This window comes from Lonchura striata, chromosome 4, assembly GCF_046129695.1.
Source record: "Lonchura striata isolate bLonStr1 chromosome 4, bLonStr1.mat, whole genome shotgun sequence".
Taxonomy (NCBI): domain Eukaryota; kingdom Metazoa; phylum Chordata; class Aves; order Passeriformes; family Estrildidae; genus Lonchura; species Lonchura striata.
In genome coordinates this window covers 12130789-12149347 of record NC_134606.1, presented here as the reverse complement: position 1 = coordinate 12149347, position 18559 = coordinate 12130789, and the positions used below count along the sequence as shown (strand labels likewise).

Sequence of the window (18559 nt, the reverse complement as noted above, 5' to 3'; positions counted from 1 at the left end):
GGAGAAAAATGTATTAATCCTAATGGAATAAAATCCATACTCTTCCTTTCTCATGATGGCTGGAGCACATGATGAGAGAGTCATGATGTCTCTCAGTTACCAAAGAGCCTGTGAAACCAACAAACATGTTTTAAACATTTCACACTGCATTTGTCTTTGGGGTTTTTTTGTACAAGCTGAAGCTCCAGATTTCCTGATGCTGATTGTCCACTCCCACTGTGGTTGTGCTCCTAACCTGCCAACCCTAATGCTTCCTAGACTGAAAAATCAATGCCAAATAATCTGCAAAAAATCTGTCCCTGAGATTCTGTTTGCTTCACTCATCTGCTTGTGCAGCAGCCGAAGTCTTTCCAAAGCTTCTGCCCTTCAGTACAGATTTATTAACCTCAGTTCCTGCATAATTTCTGATTTCATCCCACTTTCTTCCTTTACCTTTCTTTCCCCAAGCACATAGCAGATCATAATAATTTTCCCAGTGTGGCTGATCCAAATACTACTTTCAAATGCTAGTACAAATCACTTTAAAGACAGGATACAGGAAAAACATTAATTGATTTACACTTCTATAGCAACTTCTAACTTTGAACTTTCATTGTTTCAAAATCAATCCCTCATTACTCATTTTTTACTATTATGTATCTCTTAATTATATCGATATGCTAATATACAAGCAAAAAAAATCACAATACAGTTACAGTCAATCTACAGAACAAAAAGTTAGTTCAAATTGCAACTAAAAAGCTCCTTTTAAAAATTCAATAAATTTCATTTGTGTTGTGTATCATGTTAATTAAGTACTAAAAATATACATAGGTCATATAATGCCCTTGGATTATCTATTACATGTAAATAGTGCATTTCCTGCTGATCTAGTAAAAAAATTATAAATACAGCAATTGCAAAATTAATTATAATAAAAAACCTACAATTTTCCATTGTTATATTTGATTGCTATTAATAAATCTACCTCTTTCCTGAGTGAAAACTGTTTTATTAGGAGATAAGGTTATCATGTATTGGTTTTCTTCTCCTTTATCTACTTCTGGACTTTAAATACTCCTTAGAAGTTTTAAGTATGCTTATATTTTTCAAAATATAAAAAAATAGAAACATCTCTATGAGGTTAAGCATTCAGTTTCAAAGGTGTTATGAAGTTAAAATCAATTAATATCTGGTAAGCAGTCTGAAAGCCTCAGATAAAAGAATCTGTATAAATTCTGATCTACCTTATGTAGCTCACACTGAAAGTGGCCCAAATATATTCTGGTACAAAAGATACCAATGAATCATAATAAGTTGTTATTATTACACTACTAAATCCATTCATTTTACAGTGAAAACTGCAAATTTTCTAACTGCAAGCACTGTAAATCCACAGTGGTATTTGAATGCCTTGGTGATTTCCTTCTGTCTCCATTAATTAAGACGCCACAATCCAAGCTTAGCTGATAATGTGAACTGGAAAGGAACCAAGACTGACTCTGAGAGAGGTGACCTGTGCAGAAACAACTCCACACAAAAGTTCTCCTTAGAATGAAAGAAACAGATTTGGGCAGGTGCAGACCTGCCAAGCCTCAAATACTGGGGGTTAGATTTAGACTGACTCTCCCCTCATGTTCCTGAACAGCAGGATGCTACTTCCAGCACATTCAGTGGGCACTGTCCACCTGAGCATGTGGAAAGGATGCTGTTTCACAGTTCTCATTTTTCTGCAAAAACCATGCATTAGATCCTAAATTACCAGAGAGCAAAATATCAAAAATTGCATTAAAATAGCAGGCTTGGAATTCAGTAAACAAAAAACAGTACTCAAGATATTTCTACAATCTGTCCAATATGAGCATGTGTGACAGGTAGTGCCTTCAAGTTAGGAAACATATTATTATCCCTTTTTATAGGCATGGAATTGATATATATTGTCAAAGGCTTCTCACAGCTAATCTGTGAGACGGTGAATAATTCAACGTGGGCTGTCTGTACCCTGAAGCTAAAACCATCTTTAAGAATATGCCAGGAGGTGAATCTTGAGACTTCAACCCTGTTGTGCCTGGAGGCTAGGAATCCTCCTTGGCATATGCAAATGTTTTGCAATTCAAAGCCAAAATCCAATGCTTGTGCCAGTGGGACCATTTCTGTCCTCCTCAGCATGAAGGGGTCTGCTGAGATGCTCCAAAACTAAGGGGGAGAAGCAGAGGCCAAAGTATTTTTCCAGGTCCTAGGCTTGCTCACTGTTGGTGGAAACTGGATTAACCACAGCAGCACTAGGACTGATTATTTCTTCCTTTTCCCCTCTTCAAACCAGAAAACTCATGTAGCAGTCTATTATCTATAACTGCAAAAGCTTAAAATCTGAGGATTCAGCTGTATTCCTCTGTATTTCTAAAAACAAACTTTAAAATGAAAAGGGAGAGGTTTTATTTTCAATAATCTGCTTTTGTATCACATGCTCAGAAGAAGACATTCTTAGTTATCTGAGGAAGGTGAGGGATATTTTGACCAAGGGAGAAGGCTAGAAATAAACTCCCAGACTTCATAAGGTGACTTATCATTTAATAAGCATAAAACACCTCTCTGTAACAGGTATGTTTCATTTTGAATAAGTAACAGTGACCCCAAAATTCAAAGGTAACTGTAAGTAAAACAAACTACAAAATACTAAAAGAATTATCATCTACTTTGAATTAATGTAAACATTATTTAATACTATATATTTCAATGCAAAGAAATCACTTTATATTGTGTCAGTTCCCAAAGATGAGATTACCCTATTTTTTATCAGCAACTTCTAATTATACTCAAACTTCTAGAACAAAAAAATATTTTCTGATTACCATTAGATCTAAAATTTAAAACCATTTTTGTGGTATTTTATGTTATGCATCATCTGCAATAATAAAGTTTGTGGGTGTCTAAGTGCTTCGTAAATTACACCTATTCATGTTAGGTTACATTCAGTTTTTTTCTCTTATTTCATATGTGAATACCTCCTCTTGGTAGTAATACTGCCTTCATTCATCAACAGGCTTGAGACATGTCAGAAATATGAGTCAGTATCAATACCCTAGTATTATTCTTCCTGTCTTCCCAAGATTTGTGTACCTCTTTTAAACTTAAATAAACTATTCTGATGATAATGAATGAAAAGAAAAATAAATTAATCTCTCTCACCTACCTTCATCTACAGATCTACAAATAATAAATTTACAACAAATACAGAAGAAAAAATTCTAAATTTCATATGAAACACAAGCTGCTGAGTAAGGTGATGCCTTTGTCACAAGATCTATGGATAGCACTGCATATTAATAGAAAAATGGATTGCTCTTTAAGTGTCTATGAATAATCAATTTGAAAAATCTCATGATTCTATTAATAAAGTATACAAAAAACAGATATCACAGGCAGTATGACAGTCTTGGTAAACTCTGAAAGAGGAAATTACTAAAACAGTAGATTAAAATGAGCAAATATATATGTCAGCACTAAAACACACAGAGCAAATATTGCAAGTACTGCCATGTCCTGCATACTCTCATCAATCTTACCATTTGTTGATAGAAGTGAGTGAGCTGCATTTTGCTGTGGTAACCACTTGATCTTGTTTATTTTTTCTTCTATCTCCAAGCTCTTCAAATAATCAAATTCAGGTTCATGGCTCTGGAAAGTGCTGTAAACATTGTACTCCCCCTGATTGTAAGGCTCATTTTTACTCTATGGAGAATAAAAACAACAGAAATGTTGTTTATGACAGCAATATGTCTTCATCTCTTAGAAGAGGTGTATACACAGCCTTATATATATAAAAATATTGAACATTTACTTTAATTTCTCATTTAAAACATTATATTGACAGATTTGTTTCAGTAAGAATGAAATTTCCTGTGAGCATTGAAACACTTAATATTATAATTTTGGGAGAAATGTCAGCTATTCAGGAAAGACTTCTACACCAGATAGTGCATATGAACAGAATTTACAACATAAAGGTAAATGAAGGTATTGTGTTAAATGGAATAGGGTTCCATCACCAGACAAAAGCTATTAAAACAAGTCAGAAGTAAACCGAAAATAACCTACTTTTTTCTTATATCAGAATTTTGGAGCTTTGAAGCGTTTTTGCTTGGGACAGCAAACTTACGAGTTAGAAGTCCGTACCCTATTTCATTTCTTCTTTGAACAGGTGATGCTCTGTTTTACTGAATCTTGAGATTATAAACAAGTTTGTTAATTCAATTCAAATAAAGTGTTAAAAATTAAGCCAGGTTTTATCAGGCTATTAAGGATGACACTGGCATCCCACATACCTCAGGTTCCCTTTGGAATATAACAACTCGGCCCCCCTTGTCACCAGTAGCCAGCAGTTCTCCAGTGTGGTTGAACTCAACTGTAGAAATAATATCAGCTGGAGGAAGAAAGAGAAAAAAGGCAGATTTTAGAGTGCTGCTACAACACAAAGTCACTAGAAATATCAGGCACTCCACAAAAAATGCAACAAATGAGGGATTTGAAGGAATTCACATGAATTCACTAATGCAAACAGGCTGCATGCCATTACAATCTAATGAAACAAGTGCAAACATTAAAGAGGAAAATTTGTGTTTCCAGCACATCTGCAGCTTGGGGGAGAAGAAGCTCTTTGGAGAGATTATGCTTCAAGAAGAGCCATCTTGGGTGGCTACAAAGGTTTTTTTTCACTACTGGCAAAGAAAAGAGCTGGCCTCCTGCTATATGCTCTAACAAGGACCAACATAACATCAGTTCTCTTGCATGTATTAGTTATTCTACAAGCTTTCTGGTGATTTTAACATAACCCCCAGCACTAGTTTTCTCAAAAATGTATTGGAGTCAAAAGCAAAGTATATGCAGCCTGTCCTACCACTGAGGAATGAAGGCAAAACCAGAACTGTTCACTGTGCAACGCTGGCAAGAACCCATTCTAAATCAATGTTTTCAAAAAATCATTTCAGCACTGTAAAAATGTGCCATCAGAAGACGAAAAGAATCTCAGTCTCTCTTTTCCTTATTTTCAACAACTGCCTTCCCTAAGCAATTTCATCAGCTTAAACAAGAAACCTCATCAAAACCTGAGGCCAGTCTTGAGCTCAAATTACTACACATCAGGATGAGAGGGAGAAAGAGGCTGTAGGAGCTAAAGAACTGGTTCTCCTGTTTGAATGAGAGTACATCCTAGAATCATAATCCACAGTTAATCCTACACTATTACCATAATTTGAATTAAAATGCCTAGTGCAATAGTAAATTAAGAAACCATCATATATACAATCACAGGCAAATGCAGGGTATTACTCAGAGATTGCATGTATGAATCCTCTATAATGATCGGTATTCACTCATCAGAAATATGGGCCAGATTTTAGAAGCATCAGTAGTTAGGAGCTCCCCTTTAGGCATCAAAAGCTGCAGTTCCCAAACACGTTCATCATCCATCAGTTTATAGTGAGAACAATGATGTGACAGTGGGCTAAGCTCTTTTGAGAACCTAGCCCCAAATGAGTTCACAGAAATTCAAAGGAATTGAAATAACAAGTGGATGTACCATTTACTTGATACGTTTTATGAATTGAAAACATCTGTTCCTATTATTCTTTTAATAAACTAGCAGTTTGGTGTTAGAAAGCCTCTGTTGCCAGTAGCTCTCATCAGCAACACAGCCATCCAAAAGCCAGATTCTTACTCAAACATTATAAACTATTTACCATCTAAAAAAGGAAAACTTTGCTCCAATCACAGTAAAGAAAAATATCTTTTCATTTTTTAAACAAATCTTCACCATCGAATTCTTCTAAATCAAACCAATATTCCCCCATTTTTTTCCTCCACTACTCCAATATACAAAAGAAGAAAGGGGAACCATAAATGGATGTGTAGACTGAGAAAAATGTCACATGAAGACTTAAGAGTATTTTTGGTCTGAACCCAAATCTTCTCAAAGGTAATGGCATTTAATTTTTATGTGGACTTGCACAGAATGCATAAATAACTACAAAAGCCTGAGACTTACCAAAGTATAGGAAAAGGACTCTGGTTATATTTCATGATGCTCGGGTTTGCAGTGGGTTCAGCTCAATGTCAAAAATAAAAAGGGTTGTTTACTCAAATCTAAAAATCTAATAAACTTTTCTGGCATGTAATGTTCATTCAGACTGCTTTCAATTGAAGAATGCTTATTGGCTATTTTCTCCTTACCCTGCAGAATTCAGTAGGTGCAGTCACCAGCTTATAAATTGATAGCTGCATGATTTTACCCATTCAAAGCTGTATTTCACCCCAATCACAGAGGCAGAACTGCAGAGGCCTCACATTGATACTCCTTTTAAACTCTGCCTTATCTTAAGTGTGCAATGGGCAAGAAGGGCAAATGCAGAGGGAGAAATGCAGCATTAAAATATGTGTGTATGTATATGTATGAGTCACATACTGAGACTTTCTCAACTGGTCACAAAAGAATAAGGTAACTGCAAAAGGAATAAATGGCATTTGGACATATATGTGTGAATGCACTTGCTATTGGCCTGGGATAATTCCACAACATTACAAAATATTCTTCTCTACAGAGGCAGTGATCATAAATATATTGCACTTTACAGAGGGCATCTGTCATTGCCCAGTAAGGTCCACAGCAGTATTTGCACATAATAATTGAACCAGGATTGTAATAAAACAGCTCTGTGTTTTCTTATTACATTTGTCATTAAAATATCATGCACAGTTAAATGATTATTGTTCAAATAAAAGGACTGTGGTCAGTGTGCAACAATGTTGTTCTGAGGCAAAATTCTCACCCCCTCCCAAGGTGTATGTTCCAGATTCATCTCTCCTTTCTATCAGAAAAACTAACCCTGAGCTGGAAACTACCTATCATTTTTTAATTAACTTGTTCTGAAAAAGAGTAGATCCAATATTATGACCTTATAGGCTATGTAGCTTGTTGGTAAAAATTATCCTTGAATTGGAAAATCAGTTTTATTGATCCTGTAAATAACAGCTGAAAACAACAGCTATCTGTCCCCTGCACAGACACCACCACCCCACCTCCCCCCACAAACATATCCAGAATATCTGTTCAGCAGGTGAACATCAGTCATGCTGTTTCTTACAAAGGGTTATCCAGGCTGGCTCTTCCTAAAACAGAGGAGGTAAGGACAGAATCAATCAACAAACCCCTTCATACTCTTCTGCAGGACATTCTCTCATATATTTATTAATGCCGTAGCAACATCAGCCACTACTGTCCCAATCCTACACTCTGCCACTGCAGAGTGGCCCCCTGAGCACACAGAGCAATTAATTCCCAGATTTCAGCCTCTCCAGGATATATAAATGCACCACAATAGAAAAGCTGATGAATTTGCATGTACAGTAAGCCCTTGGCAAAGGATGGCAGAGATGAAAGACTCCTTCCAGCCTTCTCCTACTCTATACCTTCCATATCTCTGCTGGCAGTGCCAAGCTTTGCACTGATGATTAGGATTACCAGAGACAGAGATAATTTACCTATTAAGAATAATTATGGGTAACCTCAATGCCAAACGCTTACAATCAAACTGTAAATCCCATCTTTTAGAGAACATTAATCTTCCTACTCCAATTTTAAATTTTCCATTTTGTCTATACAGAAATATATATAAACTTGTATTTAAAAGTCAAGATACTCAATATTTTCCCTCAATATATAGGTGCTGACTGAGAAAAGCAGACCCAAAACTTTCAAAAGATAAAAATACTCCAGGGGCATAAACACCTGATTATCTGGTCCACATGCAGGAACAGCAAATGTCCCAGTATGTAAAATGCATTACAGACTTGAATCCCAAAACTTATTTTACATATTCACAGAAAGATACCGCATAACTCTACACAGAAAGATTTCACACTACTTTACAGCTTAAACTGACAAGAAGCTTCTCCTGGTCCAGTATTTAATTTACTGACTCCTAGTCACCCCTGCCCTTTCACACCTCACTAATTCCTCTGCAGATTCACAATTTACACTCCTTAAATGTTCTTAATGGCTATGTTGTTAATGGCTGCTGCCTAGCTAGATATATTCAGATTATGTGATAGATCTAAGTCCATCACTGTACCTCTGGGCACATCAGGGTAAACAAGCTGGTTGTACTGTTCTTTCCACAACTTCATGAGTATTGTTCCAGCATGGACCCAGGCAAATGAACCCTCCAGCAGCCCTCCCTCAGGCTGAGTTCAGTGATGAAACAAGGTTAGTACATGTAACCCAAGTTAACTTTAGCCTTTATTTCACACCATTACATACTTTTCTATGTTCACCTTCTAGCCTCTCACAGCTTTATTTAAAGGAATAAGCTATTAAAAACCATACAGAACACCAACAGGTCCAAATATGTCTACAATAAATTAGAAAAGCCTTATCTATATATTCAATCTTCCTATCATTTTGGTGCACTCAAGTGTAATAGCATGCAATTTTCTGCCAAAAATGCACTCAGTGAAGCTAAGTCTCAACAAAGTTATACAACTTCATACAGTCTTTTGGTCAGAAACTTCAAGCAACTCGAAGAAAAGCTCAACTGTAGTTTCTATGTGTTAAGTTTCTACCTTTCTGGAACCTTTCATCAGAAGAATGTGGTGGTTGGGTTTTTTATTTTGGGGGGTTTTTTTGTTTGTTTGTTTGTTTTGCTTCAGAAGGTCAGGAAACAAAGAAAATTTTGTAATTATTTCATCCAGCACACTAAGGCAGCTTTTTGAACAGCACAGCAAGTTTCGAGGGAAATCATGCAACAGTACAGGGAAAAGAAGATCAGCGAATATATCTTCAACTGAATTCCAGTGTAATCCTGATAGAGAATTAAAGGATTTGGAATGGGCCAGAACACTGGAATTAACAACAGTACTCTTCTCTAAGAAAAAAGCTGTGAAATCCTACCAGCCAGAACAGGTCAAACTTGGCATTAGTATCACACCCACCACAGTCAGCACAGCAACACAGCCAGCCTGAGCTGACTGAATCAACATCTGGGTCAGGTTTTTGTTGTGTGTGCTCCCAGCGGCCAGCAGGCAATCTTGTACTCTACGTTATTTCAACCAAGTTCTGACCTGGCCTAACCTTGGTTTGTGAAATCCAATAAGATCACAGCACAATCTGGCATGGCTGCAAGCAATGTTCAGTCATACTGATACAGAAGTCCCTGAGGAGAATAATCTGGAAGAAACAACAAAGAAGCTTGCAACAAAGAGAACCATAAAACAAAAGGACAAATGGCAAATAAAAGAGGAGCAGTATTACAGTATCTCGAATGAAGGGACAGCCAATACAAAGAGCCGTGCTGTCAGAATTTAGTCTAGACTAAGAAAGAAAAAAAAAGTAGGAAATGAAAAAAATAAATGGAAAAAAAGGCCTGCTACCTTTTTAAAAGCTGGAGTTTCAAAGGTTTCCTCAAACAGCTAGAAAATAAAGTAGGTAAAACCTCAAATGTATGAAGGTCTTATTTTCTGAAATAGCTGACAGAAAGATCCTTGACAACTGAAAAATTTCCTGCTTGAAGTAGCAGTCTCTGTAAAGTGCATTCACTTTGGGCCACAGTAGTATTATTCACCATCTTGGATCCAGAGATTGTAAGACATTAGAAGCATCCTCAAAGTTCAAGCAAGCATAATGCAAACTCTCCCACATCACACCATCCACCTTCACTGGGTCAAATACTTAACACCCATAACCAACACACCAGAAAGCCAACTCCACACTTGGACACACAAGACACAGCATCATAGAATCACAATCATCAGGGCTGGAAGAGACCTTTAAGATCATCAAGTCTAGCCATCAACCCAGCAGTACCATTGTAACCCCTAAACCACATCACCCAGATACAGGTTCCTTGTCCTACACACAAACTGCCTGATCACCTCTCCAAGGCACCAAAACAACACAATTTATGTGCACAAGATGAGGAAAATAAGAAAAAGGAGAGCACAAGGATGCATGAGATGTCAAGAGAAGGACAGAGCATGCAAATATTAGAAAAGCATGATGAAGGATGCAAAAGAGCACACCTGAGAAACTACATGGACATATGAGAGCTTAAGAAAGCACGAAAGAGTACAAGGAAATGCTACAACAGAAAAGAAATATTTTGAAAAGAGGCATCTATCTGCCCCTTCACTCCTAGGATTATTTGTCATCCTGGCAAGTCTTTAATTTTGCTTTTTTCCTCATTTATTATAGCTTTAAAGTCTGATGAGTTTGTGCTGAAAAATGGCAAATGTTTGCTCCAGATGTAGGGACAAGGCAAAACATGACAGGAAACAGATTTTGGCAAAGGCAAACTTTGAACACAGATGCTGCTAACAGTGGAAAAGCTTGAGGAATCACTGAAACAAGGTGATCAATTTAAATGAAATCCAGAGATGGGTGTCCACTACACTTCAGGTAGTTATTTTTTTAACTGCCACCTTGCCTAGCTTCCTTGCTTACAAAGGCAAATATATTAAAGGCAAAAACCAAACAGCCCATTTAATCTTGTCAAACAAGAACAAGGTTTATCAGGCTAAATATCACTTTTTTTCCTGAGTACAACCTCTTCCTGACATGAAATCCAAACTCACACAGCTAAATGCTGACCAGGTCTTGAAATGCTCCTTGAAACACGAGCACTTCAGCTAGGTATGACAGTAAATAAATGTTTAAAAACCCCAAAGAATGGGAGCAACAAATTTTTCTTACTTCAAATCCTGGCAAGCACTGTGCTAATGTTTCCCTTTTCTTCATCTTTAATCTCCAACTTTTGGATTTTAGAAATGCTACACATACACACCTTGGTAGCCTACATCAGGCTTAGGTGACCATGAGACCAGTATGAGACTTTTGAATTTCACAAGTCCATGCATCCCTATCCTCAGGGACCAAGAAAAACACCTTTCCATGCAGAATATCTGAACATATATTCAATACTCACTCAAAGAGAAAATTCACTTGAAACAGAGTCTAGAAAAACCAAACCCAAAGTCTTTAGCCTTTATGAGTACTTAGAACCTCTGTGATTTATTCTTTTTAGCCTGGAGATTTAATGGAGTTGGATTTTTCCTCCACTACTTTTGTATGTGTTTATTTTAAGAGCCTAGAAAATTTTTTCAACAGCTTTTTAATCACATGCTAATTTCTAGCTGTATTTCTCAAATTAGAAAAATCAACTATTAGAGTACAGTCAATGTAAAAACAGAAATGCTTACAGGACAAATATGTAAAGCAGATTATCTGGGTTCAGTGCTCTATGCTAAAACAACACTTAATACTGAACACAAGTCACTGAGATTCAGTGTTTCATAAACTGACCCTCCCACATATGTACTCCTCATTCAAAACCTCAAAGTCCTTATTCCAGAGGTTCTTGCAACCATCTCCCACCTGCAGAGTACAAGGCTTCCAGGAAAAGAGGCCCAAGAGACTTGACCTTCTGCCCACTGAGGTAAATGCAAAGTATCCCACCACTTAAGTAGTAAATAAGGTCAGGGAACATTTGTCAAATGTAGCATAGCTGAAAATTAGGACACATTTCTCAAAAAAATTGGCTGCAGTTTTCATGCACTTCACTGTCTTCATGTTCAAGGTGACCCGATTAGACCAGCAAGGTTGCAAAGGCAGAAAGGATAATTAACGTTCATATTTTCCTTTAACATTATTAACATTATCCTTGCTGAAGTCACCAGGTGCACTGCTTTGTGCCTTCTTAATCTGAGCTCGCAGTGGACGGATAAAAAGCTTCCCAAGATTCCTTTTAATGCCTATTTAGGGCCCCCAATAGTGGCAGGCACTGCACCCCTGCAGTCCCTGAGCATTCTCTCTGTGCTGTGAGCCTGCAGCTCTCCCTGAGCACTAACAGGCTACACAGGGGCTGCTCCAGCCCTGCTTCCAGCAGTACCTCAGCCCCTGGGGATGCCAAAAAGGGCAACAGCAATCCCTCCATCCTGTTCAGCCTGGACAAGACCAAAAAAAAAGACCAGAAAGCCTTTTGCTCTCAGTAAATTGCAGCCATTTGATAACTCGGCTTGTATCTGTTCTTACAAGCAAAGCTTAAAACTAAGGAAACCCTGCAGATCAGTACCTATTTTAGCATAAAGATATTCACAGAAAGCTTCTAAATTTCACATTCCCTCAAATCTTCTTCACAGCTTACACTGCGTAACACATGCTAGTCATTTACTCTTCTGAGATTTTGGGGCGGGGTGGGGGGAGAGATAAAAAAAAAGTTAAAATTGCAGCCAGCTCTTTCTTTCTTTGCTGACAGATGAGACCCTCATCTAAGCAAAGGACTCAGTAACAGGCTTGAAACATTCTGCTTGATAAACATGCGCATATTTAGAAAATGTGCCAGTCCACTCCTCTTACCAACCCACACTGAAGGACAAAAAAGAAAAAAATTGCCATGGGCATCACATCGTGCATTTACGATTTCCAGAGAGAGGTTTAAACTGGTACCCACAGAAGGAAGCCTGCCTGAGCTGGGAGCTGCTGCTCTGCTCCGTGTTACTTCCCACCGAGGAGCTGCACAGCCTGGCTGCCAGCTACAGACAGATTAGAAATGGTGCTGCCAAGTGGTAAAAATGCTAGGCAACGGGGTTTTGTGGAGAGCACAGAAAGACCTTGAACCTCACCCTTCATTTCAGAGCAAATGTAAGCCAAAAATGGGAAGTGCACAAATTATTAATATATACTAATTCTACTTTTATTTTTGGAAGTGATTGTGCTTTTGCATAATAATTGCAATGGTCTACAATAAGAAAGCATCAAGTTTTGCTAAAAGCCTATTCTAAAACAAAGACAAAAAAAAAAAATCCCACCCATATTTAGAATTTTAAAGGGGAAGAATTAATTAACATATGAAAGACTAATAAAAAATCATCCAAAATTTAAAATACAATTCTCAACAACCAGATTCCATGTGAATGTTATATCCATATATTACATAAAATTTCAAAAGAATTTCTCTGCCAGCTGGTTCTGAACTTTTCTTTTCCCCCTCCTCCTTAACTGAGCAATTAAATTCTAGAAGCAAAGCTCTCAGTAATTCTGTCACAGCAGTTCTTATGTTCAAAGCACTTTCTGGGTATTCAACTCCACAGCAGCCCAAGGAAGTCAGCAAAGAAATGTCAGCATTCCCCTTTTACACAAAAGAAAAAAAATGAAACAGATCCTCCAGAGTTTTTATCCAAGATCAGAGAACCAGTTTTGATTATACACATACTAAGGGACAGATAATCCATGCTGTGGCTTAGCAAAACATTTCTATTTAATAAAGCCCTTAATCACTTGTCTAGAGACTTAAATGTTCCTATATTCAGCTCAAATGAGTATGCATGTTGCTAAATGAATATACTGATGGAGTCCCAACAAAGCCTCACAACAGCATGCACCCAGGGAGAAAAAGCTGAGTGAGTAGGCTTTTGGGTGAAGCAAGGGGCAAATAATCTTAAAAATCATGAAGGACTGAGCTGGAGCTGGACTAGAGCCAGAGTCTCTATGCACAGAGCAATGACAAGGCAGGCAGAGACACAACAGCCCTATCTGTGCTAGCAAATGAAGAGCTCCAGGATGTTCCTGGGTTTTGCAGTGCTATGATTCACACTGTTAAACTGATAAAGAGAAGACCTTGAAAGGCTTTTGGCTGTAATAAATTGCTCTCTCCTAAACACCACTCTGGCATGGCTCAGAGGCTACAAGGCAGGGCCACTTCTCAACAGGCAGCACACACAAGGTCACCATGGTTGGGAAGATGCAGAATGTCACCCCTGTGGCATGGGCCTCTCTGTGCCAGCTGGTCCTGGGGCTCCCAAACATCCAGTTTGCCCAGGCAGATGTACTTGTGAGTGAGTGCAGCTCACAGGAATCAGTGTGGCACACACACAGTAACATTCACACTCTGCTATGCCAGATTATATTAGGGTTTCCCAGCATGTACAGAGGGCTCTGGAGCTGCAGAACTAGCACAAGGAAAACAAACTGTGTTTGCTTTCTCAGTTGTAACCCAAAAGGGTGGATGGGAGTGTTTAAATCTTCTCATCAGAGACTCTGACTACAGCATCCAAATAAACTATATTCAAACACCATGAATAACAGACAGCTCTAACTCACACATCACCAGACATCTCTGTGATTCCCAGCAGTGGACCAGCAAGCTAAGGTCACACACAGGGCTTGCTGCCTGTCATGGGAGCTCCATGCCAAGCCATGTAGATACTCATCTAGCATTAGCATCTGTTTGCTTGGCAGGCTCCAAAGACAATTCCGCTGACAACTCTGAATTTGCCTCTGGGTCTGTCACGAGATCATATAACTCTGGGACTTCTGGGAATGCCTAATACTTCTTTGATGAAGATCATGCATATCATAATATATTAGCTTCATTCTAAGCCTCCCTTGAAATCAGTGTGACCTCTCAGAATTATTCAGGTTGTGTGGCTGGTTTAAGTGTGTAAACTAAAGCCAAGTTCAAAGATTGTGCAAATAGCTCTTGTTTGCATCAAGATCTCTTCAGCAAGTTTACATGATGATCCCAAGAAGATGAAAATCAGATTTTTCAGTGTTAATATGGGTGGTTGTTACTGACAGAAGACCAAAGTCTGCTCCCAAGCTTGTCTAAGATGAACCGGATAACTGTATCACCCTGCTTTAAGGTTTGGTATGCATGTGAAAATGATACTAAAAAAATACTTACACAACTTTACATTGGTCTAAAAGCTCGTTTCATAAGGTTCAGTTCATAAAAGGCCAAAGTCTACTTTTTATCTATCTATCTATCTATCTATCTATCTATCTATCTATCTATCTATCTATCTATATACACAAAGGTATCTATGCAACTGAATCAATGTGAAGAAAGATGAGATTGCTCACATGCTTAAAATTAAAAGCATGCTAAATCACCCTATTATGTCAGGAAATAGATGAACTCTTGGCCCTGAAACATTGAATTCTAGACAGCTGCAGTGTGAAAACCCAATGTTAAATTTTCCCTCAGGTTTAAATGCATTGTATTTCTATAATTACTCACTTTAAAAAATTACTTAAAGAGCAGAAGACACTAAAAATCAATGCACCTTTCCCCAATCTGTGTCTGATAAAGAAACTTCAAACTTCAAAAACTGTTAACAGCCTCAGGAAATAAACATCCCCGTTTCTGGGATATTCCCAATGGACATCAATTACATAACAGGTCTAGAGCAGCAAATATTACAAATGCCATAGACAATGTCTAAAACAGGAACCATTTGTTGGTCAGGTAGTTTCTGGGTTTTTTTTATTTTATTTCTGAATGTAGCAGCATGCAGAGAATCCAGTCATTATGTAAAACAGCCCTAAAAACTCTTTCCAGTCTAATAATGCAGTATTACAAGTGGGAAATCAGACCATTCCCACTGTGTTTACAGCTATGGAACAGACTTCAAAGCTTCAATCCTATGTTTTAACACTAAGCAAAATCAGTCCTTCTTCATCAAAAGGTAAAATGCAAAATATAATTTTTTTTTATCCTATCACTAAAACTGCAAAGTCAAAACCAGAATCATCTGGAAAAATAAACATCAGTAATCAGGTTTCTGTCTCCTGTACAAAAACAGAACTGGAGGAATTTCCTTAGGAGGCTCCCTGAACCAGGGGGGCTTCAAAGCAAATGGTGGTGGCTCACAAATCTGCAGGCGTCTTCCCCAAGGCCATGCCTCCTGAAGCCATATTGCTTGAGAATGCTAATTTGCAGCCCACACAGGCAACATTTAGACACCTAAGCCCTTGATAGAAGGGCAAGGCTTCCAAACTTCCCTAATATCCTTGAAGCTGTGCCTCACAATCATCTTTGGCTGTTAAAACACAGTCCACAGTAATTACTGCTGTGCTCTCAAGGCAGAGCAGCCTTTGCTGCAATACAGCAGTTCTGGGACATGAGGCCAACTGAAGCCTCAAGTCTATTTTAGTCCCACTATAATTATAAATTATGGATATGTAGTTGAGATGCTTGTGAATTGTTTGCATGAGGGTGTATTTATGCACTGCAGAGGAACACTGCAGACGAATATCTGAGCTTGATCTGACTGAACTGGCATCAGAGCCAATGTAACAGCAGCACGACAAAGCTGTGCCCGAGCCATCACTGCTGTCAGGACTCACTGCCTGTTCAGAGCTAACAACAAAACATACCTTTTCAGCATCCTCCATTAAGCAATCTTGACACATCCATTAAATACTGAATGAAGAGAAAAGGTGTTGACAGGTTTCTCCAAGGAAAAACAGAGGCGAAACACACTGGTTAGTTGTTCAAAGGACTGTGATAAGGGAAAAGTATTATTACCCAAGTCAGAACCACAGAGTAGATGCTGGTAAATTTGCCAAAGCCTAGTTGAGTGGAGAGAGACATTACCTTACCCATGCATGCACGAGCTCACAGCTGCCATCAGGCCTCACACTGCACAGTGAAGAGGACAGATGCAGACCCTGCCACCATTTCCTAACCCTGGAAGAAGTTGGCTCTCTACAACAATGTTTTTATTTTACATTTCTATCCCTTAGTAATGCAGTATTTTTAAGTAACAAAAACTCCTCTTTTTACTTCAGTACATCACTGTACTTTTCTATGAATATCACCTCAGATCAAATACCTGGTGTTTTTAGTTTAATAGCCTCGTATCCACTTGCATAATTAGCAAGTAATTCTTTGGAGAAAGAGGTTTGCCTCTGCTCTAACAAGAAAGTCCACTGTAATGCAGTACCATATTGAGTAGATTGTGGGGATTAAGTACATTTTCCACCACAAACAATAGGGAGGATTTCTGTAATCAGCCTTGCAGAGGGCTCTAGATAGACTGGAGCATTGTTCTATGATGAACGGGGTGGAATTTCTACAGTCAAAATGCCAGATTCTGTACGAAGGACAGAGTAACACAGTAATAAATGAGGAGAGGAACAGCTGGAGAGCTGCCCTGCAGGAAGGGTCTGGGGGTGCTGCTGGCCAGCAGCATCTCAGTGTGAACCAGCAGTGGCCCTGGCAGCCCCGAGGGCACCCCCTGTCCCGGGGTGCATCAAGCACAGCACAGCCGCAGAGCAGGTCCCTGTGCTGCTGTGCTCAGCGCGGGGCTGGCCGCACCTGGAGCTGCGCGCTGGGCTGGGCCCCACGGTTCCAGAGGGATTCAGGGCTCTGAATGCATCCAGAGGGTAACAAAGCTGCTGAAAGGGCTGGAAGGAATGTCCTGTGAGAAGTAGCTGAGGACTCAGGGCTTGTCTAGTTTGGATAAAATGAGGCTGAAGGGTGACCTCATTGCTCTCTGCAGCTTCCTGAGGAGAGAAGTGGAGAGAGAAGTGCTGATCTCCCTCCCTGGTATTCTGTGACAAGCCATGGGAAATGGATCAAAGCTGCATCTGGGCAGGCTTAGACTGGACAACAGGGAAAATTTCTTGACTGAGAAGGTGGGCAAATATCAGAACAGGCTTCTCAGAGAGGTGGTAGATGCCCTAGGCCTGTCAGTGTTTAACATTGTGTAACTTTTGGTCAGCCTGAATCAGACAGTTGTACTACATGGTCATTGCAGATACCTTCCAACTTAAGTAGTGTACTTTATTTTAATTGTCTCACTCTGGTCAACACAATTATTTCAACTGTCACATACTTTTTGCCCCTAAACACTAAAAAGAACTTAGACATGAAGAAAGAGATGTATCACATTGTCACTCTCAGATAAAAAACAAAGATTGGAAGAAAGAATATTATTTCCTCAGTATGCTGTCATTCAGAGAGGATCAAGTCAACCTCCTACATCTTAGTCTGATGCCTCAGAATACACAACAAATTATTGTATGTTAGCTGTTCATGAGAGTGTTCTTGAAACTCCTCAATCTTCAATCAAAATGTGGACTTATGAGTGAACTTCAACTGAAATCAATAGAAACAATAGAAGTTGTTTCAATAATGCATCACACCAAATTTTGAATGTGCTTCCTGAATATTCAGAAAAGGTATTCATTGTATGCAAGGGAAAAATATAAATTTTACCTTAAAAAAAAACAAAAAATAGGGGTCCTGCCTCAGAGTCTTATGAAGAGAACTAGCTATTGTTTCATTCCTCCATGCTTAGAATGGAGGCCTGAAGAAAGCAGCCAAGACCTGAAAATTCTATTCATTTGTCTCTCTTAACTCCTATTAATTCCCAGATTACTTGAGGCAAAAAATCCTTGCAGAAAGACATGAGGAAAGAAGGGACTCTACTTAGGCTAAATTAACATACCAGAGGGAAGTACCTACTAGAGTTTTAAAACTGCAATCCAACACTCCCTAAAAGGACTGCAGATCCTGACCTGTACCCAAATACACTCACACAGGGAAGCTGAAGCAGGCAGCAAAGCTTCTTTTTCCAGTAATTTTGCACATAATTTTGAGCTCCTTTTCATAAAAGAGACCCTTTTATCTGCCATTTCCATTGCACTGCTGATTGTATACCCTGGGAAACTGTCTGCAATAAACATCCAACCATCAAGCAGTCACTAAAATATTCCTTTTTCAGAAACTAGACAAATGACAATCAT

General features: G+C 38.6%; 1 protein-coding gene across 9 annotated transcripts in view; it reads right to left on the bottom strand.

The window, feature by feature from the left end:
- The window catches only part of PPP2R2C (protein phosphatase 2 regulatory subunit Bgamma), a 191698-nt gene that overhangs the window by 51029 nt on the left and 122110 nt on the right, over window positions 1-18559 (bottom strand). For all 9 annotated transcript variants that reach the window (XM_021550758.3, XM_021550759.3, XM_077782747.1 and 6 more), the window contains 2 exons: window positions 4305-4402; window positions 3546-3711 (listed from right to left, as the gene is read on the bottom strand). In XM_021550758.3, coding sequence (XP_021406433.1) covers window positions 3546-3711; window positions 4305-4402 — 264 coding nt within the window. The remainder of the gene's footprint in view (window positions 1-3545; window positions 3712-4304; window positions 4403-18559) is intronic.